Source organism: Arachis stenosperma, chromosome 6 (genome assembly GCF_014773155.1).
Source record: "Arachis stenosperma cultivar V10309 chromosome 6, arast.V10309.gnm1.PFL2, whole genome shotgun sequence".
Taxonomy (NCBI): domain Eukaryota; kingdom Viridiplantae; phylum Streptophyta; class Magnoliopsida; order Fabales; family Fabaceae; genus Arachis; species Arachis stenosperma.
Genome location: NC_080382.1, coordinates 125,842,773 through 125,849,594, shown reverse-complemented (window position 1 = coordinate 125,849,594; position 6,822 = coordinate 125,842,773). Strand labels below are relative to the sequence as shown.

The 6,822-nt window shown below is 33.2% G+C and overlaps 1 protein-coding gene across 1 annotated transcript; it reads left to right on the top strand.

Moving 5' to 3' along the window:
• The first annotated feature begins 5,117 nt into the window (after window positions 1-5,117).
• Window positions 5,118-6,582, top strand: LOC130935686 (NAC domain-containing protein 83-like). The gene is made up of 3 exons (XM_057865547.1): window positions 5,118-5,437; window positions 5,721-5,977; window positions 6,113-6,582. The coding sequence occupies exons 1-3, from the start codon at window positions 5,248-5,250 to the stop codon at window positions 6,323-6,325; spliced, it is 660 nt and encodes a 219-aa protein (XP_057721530.1). The 5' UTR covers window positions 5,118-5,247; the 3' UTR covers window positions 6,326-6,582.
• Window positions 6,583-6,822: the final 240 nt, after the last annotated feature.

The following is a 6,822-nucleotide window of genomic DNA, read 5'->3' as shown; positions in this document are numbered from 1 at the left end:
AGAGACAACTTTAAAACTTACCCCAAACGTTGAGGACAAAAACAATACTTTACTCTAAAAAAAACTCTTTTACAAAGTCAAACAAGGAATTAAGAATATTGTTGGTCCATAATTAGAGTTATCATCCTTCCAATGTTTTTTATATATACTTTTCTATATTAAAAATAAGTAATAAAAAATAAAAAATACTATTTTATATCATAAAAAATTATAAAAAATAATACAAATATTATTTTTCTTTTAATTTGTATGAGATGTAAAATTTATGTTAAATTACTCTATTAATTTCTATAATTACTAAATTTGTAATTGAAAATTTATATTTTAAAAGGTTTTAAATGAACTTCTACACCAGTTTTAAATTTATAATCACATTTTTATAGTTCTAAAAATATATAATTTAATAAAATATGCTAAAATATATTCACTAGTGGTGCTAGATAGATAAAAATATTTTTGTAATATTTATTGTTAGAAAGGATTTAGTGACAAATTTAAAACTGATGTAGAGGCTTAGTTAAAATTTTTTAAAATATAAAAATCTAATTATAAATTTAAAAAAATTTAAAAATTTTTGGGGTAATTTAACTTTAAATTTATTTATAAATCATACCAAAATATTGAGTGACCAAATATTTTAATAATTAGGTCTAACAAATTTCTATTTACACACATATTTTTTTCTTATTCTTTGTACGCATTCTCTTCCTTCTATTTCTTTTATCTTTCTTCAAGATCTGTATAGTTTAAAATAATTAGGGATAAGTACTTTTTTCGTCCCCAAGGTCTGGGGTCAAAATCAAAATCGTCCCTGATCTTTTTTTGTTATTAAAATCATCCTCAACGTTACAAAATGTTATAAAATCGTCCTTTTCTACTTTTATTTTTTTGTTTTTACCAAATTACCCTTTATTATTAAAAATTTATAAAATAAAATAATTATAAAATAAATAAATAAAAAGAAGAAAAGGGGGGTGGGGGGGAGTCCGCGAGAAAAGGGGAGGGGGAGGAGGGGGAAAAGAAAATCGGAGGGGAAGGGGGGCCGCGCTCCACGCCGTCCGGTCGCACCGCCGTCGCGCCGTGCTCATCCCGCCGCGCCCCGCCGCGCCTCGCCGCCAAATCCGCGCCTCACGCCGTCACCCATGGAGCCACGAGCTACGCCGGTCACCGCTGCTTCGCCGCTGCACCGCACCGCATCAACCCACCACCACTTCTTCTTCTTCTTTTTCTTCTTCTTGTTATGTGAAATCTGTGAATTTTCTGTGAAATCTGTGAAATTTTTGTTGAAATCTGTGAATTTTCTGTTGATGATGATGATGACCGTGAAGAGTGGGTGAGGTGAGGGCGGGGGTGAGGTGTTGAGGGGTGGGGTGGGGGAGGAGGCAGTGAGGGGTGGCGGGTGAGGTGTTGAGGGGTGGGGGAGGAGGCAGTGAGGGTGGCGGGTGAGGTGAGGGTGGGGGTGAGGTGTTGAGGGGTGGGAGGGGAGGCAGTGAGGGTGGCGGGTGAGGTGAGGGTGGGGGTGAGGGTTGAGGGGTGAGGGTTGAGGGGTGGGGGTGAGGTGAGGGGTGGGGGTGGGGGTGGTGGTGAAGGTGGTGGTGGTGTCTGTGGTGGTGGTGGTGGTGAAGGTGAAGAGGAGAATGATGATGATGAGGGGTGGGGGCAGGGGTGGGGATGGCAGGAAGGGGATGAGGAAAGGAGGGGGGAGAGGAGGAGGAGGGGAAGGGAAAACTGGGGGTGGGGAGGGAGGAGGGAAAGGGGAAACCGGGTGTGGGATGGGGTGGGGGCAGGGGTGGGGGAGGCGGGAAGGGAGGGGGAGGGGGAGGAGGAGGGGAGGGGAGACCGGCGGTGGGGTGAGGGGTGGGAGGGGGGTTAGGGAAGGGAGGGTGGTGGTGGTGGTGGTGGTAGGAGAATGATGATGATAAGGGTATTTTAGTCCAAAAATTCGGGAAAGGATGATTTTAAAGCGTTTTTAAACGTTGAGAATGATTTTAATAAAAAAAAAAAAGATCGGGGACGATTTTGATTTCGACCCCAGACCTTGGGGACGAAAAAAGTACTTATCCCTAATTAATATATTATACAACTACAATTCGGTGTTTTGTAACTAAAATTTATGTGTTTTTCAAAAAAAAATTATTTTTTCTTTTTTATTATTCAAGTTAAAAAAAATTATGTATTACACAACTAAATTTTTTGCAGTTTTCAACTAAAATTTTGTGTATTTTTCTTTTTCATTATTTCACTCAAAAATTTATACAATTTAAAATGATTTTTGCATTATCCAACTAAAATTTAAGTATGTTTTTATAATTTCTTATAACAAACATAGAAATATTTAGGAAAAAATATTTAAAATTAAACACAAAAAATTATAGACGAAAAACACAAAAAATACTTTTTATTTTATTTTCATCTCAAATTTTTTTCCCCATCGTCTTCGTTTTTTTTTCTTGTTTGTTTCTCTCATGAATAAAAAACAAAAAGAGATAGAAAATACAAAATTTATATATATATATATATATAATTATAATAACAACATCAGAAAAAGAAATAAAAAAAAGTAACAAATAAAAAAATTGTGTGATTTAATTGAACTAATTTAATTGAATTTGGATACCAAAAAGATTTATTAAGATTGCACTAAATTTAACTATTAATTTGGTACTAAAAAATTCAACCGCCGATAAAAAGGTCTTTAAAAAATATTATCAACAAAACAGTTCTTGAATGATTCGAAAAGAAATAAATAATAATTATTATATTTTTGAAAGTGACAAAAAAATTTTATATTTAGCAAACAATTTATTCATTTGATTTGAATTTTTGTGACAATATTTAAATAAATATTTAGAAAATAAAAAAAATCAGAGCAAAATTTGATTTCAAATTCTTCTTTTTATTTTTAAAAAAATATAATAATTCAAAATATTTTTTAAAAAAATCACTTAACATAAAATTATCAAATTTAAAAATAAAAATATTTTATTTTTCTAATAATAATTACAAAAATTTGTATCAAAATATAATCTCTAAAGTTTTTTTTTAGTATATATATTTGATATCTAGTTTTTTGTTGTATTTTAAAATCTTTTGAGAACTTATTTATCGTTAGCATTTTTTGGAATTCTTTTTGTCACACTTTCGAGTATTATTTTGGTAATTTACTCTATAGCACTACTAGAAGAGAAATGTTAGGTGCATGAGAATTTATTATTTTTGAAGGATAAAGTATTAAATTGGTCTTCTATATTTGGGCGTAATCATGTTTTAGTCCTTAAGATTTAAAGTATCTTATTTGAATAAAAAAAATTCATTTAGCTTCAATGTAGTCTCACTGTGAGGTCAAAGTTAAATAATTAACAAAATATCCTGCATGATAGCTGTACAAGAACAAGGTCGATAATCTGAGCTGCGTTTGTTTCTGAGAGCAGGATAAGACAAGACACTGAGAACAAGACACAAAGGATAGAGACACAAAATTTTGTGTTCTTGTATCTTGTTTGGTGATAAACTATAACAAATTATGAAAATCTAATTTATTCTCATTTTTTTCATTCAAAAAATTTGAGACGAAAATTATAATAATAAAAAATATAATTATAAAAAATTAACAAGAATAATGAAAGAAAAAATGAAAAATAAGCTGTGTCCTTTGTTAGTGTTTTCGTGTCCTTCCTGTTAGGATGGACACAAAATACACTAATTTAGTATCTCTGGACACATTGTCTCTGTCTCCTCTGTCAAACACAATTTTGTGTCTCTATGTCTCTATTTTAGTGTCTGTCTCTATAAACAAACGCAGCCCTGGAGAACAAATACAAGCTCCAAAGATATAAAATTAACCGTGGATGCATCAATATATTGATTTATCATTCTCCTTAATTCTATAGAAAATATTTCATTTAAATTGTAAGAAGAATGATAAATAAATGTATTGATGTATGGTTGATTTTGTGCCTCTGAAGTTTGTATTTATTCTCCATATTATCAACCTTGTTCTTGTACTACTGTCATGTAGGACATTCTGTTAATTATTTAACTTTAACTTTACGGTGAGACTATATTAAAGTTAAATGAATTTTTTTTGGATTCAAATAAGATATTTTAAATTTTGGTTTTCTAAATGGAGAAGAGAGAGGTGACTGTGTTAAGAGATGGATTATGTTCACATTTCTGATTCGGATATCAGAATTTTGGACCTTTGGTCATCTGGACAGTGGAACCTTGAGAATATATATTCTCCTCTGAATCAGTCTCTGCAGAGCAACATTAACTCTTACAACCCGGATGTTCAAGCTGGTTCAGAGGTCGGTTGGTGTTGGACTGGTGCGGCTTCAAAGATTTATGATGCTCGTAGTGGTTATTTGTGGCTCAGTAAGAAGATGTTTACTTGGGAGGATAGGGGTAATTAGCTTTGGTTTTAGCATCAACATGTTCCGGAAAAGCACAAATTTTTGGCCTGGCTATGTCTTCGGGAGGCTCTTTCTATTGCTGCATTTCATTTTAGAAGGCGCATTTCGCACACGGATAGTTGTCCACGATGTTTTTCAGGTTAGGAATCGGTTTTACATTGTATTCGGGATTGTCCAAAAGTCCAATTAGTTTGGCAAGGTTTAGGGATCTCCGATCAACCAGTAGATTTAATGAGTTGGTTCTTACATAATAGCAAACAACATCTCTTTAGATTCTTTTCTAGTCTCTGGTGGATTTGGCATTCGAGGAATAACGAGATCTTTCATTCTCACGAGTATTGAATCACAAATAAGGTGATTGGTATGACTTTGTCCTTAGAAAAGGAGTTCCAAAATATTTTTGAGTTGTAACGACTGTCTATCTCATTCATCATTAGTGACTCTTAGATTCTCCCCTCAATAATACTTTTAAGATTAACAGAAGAGAGAGAATAAATCATAATAGAAGTCCACAGTGCTATAAGCCAATAAATCATAATAGAAGAGAGAGAGAATAAAATTAAAAGCAGATAAAAGGTCCCTTAGAAAGTCAAACAAGGAATTAAGGATATTGCTGGGTCATAATTGGAGTTATGATCCTTCCACTTTTGCCTCTTTCTCTCTTTGATAGCACTGCATGTCTTGTATCTATAAATTAACCCACACCCACTTTTCTCTGTCCTCACACACAAAACAACACTGCTCTTTGTCTCATCCTTCAAATCCCTCTATCTTCTTCTTCCAAAGGGGAGTTCCACTCAAACCCCCCTTCTTCTTCTTCTTCTTCTTCTTTGAGATGGATAACAGGTTGGCCACAAACTCCTCTTATGCTTCTCTTAGATTGCCCGTTGGCTACAGATTCTGCCCCTCTGACGAGGTTTTTGTCTCTTGTTACCTCAAAAACAAGGCCCTTTCAAAAACATTGGATTTTGATGTTGTTCCTGTCTTCGATGTCTTCAACACTGAGCCCAAGAATCTCCCTTCAGGTTCGTGTAAATTAATATATATATAAATAATATTTTCCAGTTCTTTATGTATTTATTTATTTATTTCAATATTAAATCTTCTATGACAGTGTTGTTTATGGTTACCTCGTTAATCAGTATTTTCACACTCATTAAAAATTAAAAAAAGAAATTACGTGATCAACATTTTCTTAAATTAATTCTTAATTTTTTATTACCGTTAGTCCTTTCTTGAGCCCTTAAACCTGAATGAATTTTTTTTACTTTTGTGGTCTCTTTTTCCAATTTAATTATTTGTTTTCAGGAGGAAAGGTGTTTCTGGAGACAAAGTACTTTTACTTTGATCTGAAAGAGCGTGTGTTTGAAGACAATAACAAGATTGAAGCAGGGAAAGGGCACTGGAAAAGGGTGGGGAAAGGGAATCAGGAGCTTCTAAATAACAACAACAAACTCATTGGGTTCAAGACCAAGTTTGTTTTTTGGAGGAAGAAGAACCGCACTCAATTTCTTAAAACTAAGTGGGTTATGTTTGAGTTCCGTGTTTTTCTCAACCCCTCTCAGGTAATTCATTTCTTTAGAAGATAGAATCTAAATGCAAAATGAAAGATCATGTTGCCATATATGTGCCACATTATCTTATCTGAATAATTATTTTGGTATATATTTCATATTCATAACATGTGGTTTTGGAAACAGGTAATGTCATCATGGGCTGGCTACAAAATATATCTGAAGAAGGATAAGAGGAGGAACAAGAAGGCAAAGTTTTCTTGCGAGGAAAGCAGTGATGATGATGAAGAAGAAGAAGTAGAAAGAGCAAGTGAAGTGAATTTTGCAGATGAGATAAGTGGAATTAATACAGGACCTCCTTCACCAACTTCATCTAATGAATCCTCTGTTACAAGTTAATTATTAGAGCAGCTAAAATTGTTCAAATGAGTTAGGAAATTCAATAGGAGTTGCTTGCAGCATAGGTCTTTTAATTTACTAGTATGAGAAAAATCATTTAGAGCCCTTTGGATACCCATTAACAACTTTTTTTTTTTTTCCTTTTTAGTCATTAGAGATTAGGCAAATGAGAATTGTATATGGGCGTTTATTTTGTGATCAAGGGCTCTAACATTTGGTGGTGGTTATAATAATAATAAGAAGCAACTTGTTCATAACTTTATTAGTAGTACTCTTCGCAAATATATACGCTTTAATTTATTTGCTACCATTTTATAGTCTTTTATTTTTTGCAATTATAAATATGACTGCAACTACAATTTAAAATCATGATGATATGCGTTTTTGTTCAAGTCAAGAATAATTATAAGAAAAAGTCTAGGGAGCCAATGGCTTAAGCGTACGATGTGTACAATGGAGGTTTAAGAAGTATTAGAGATATGACCATTAGTGTTACA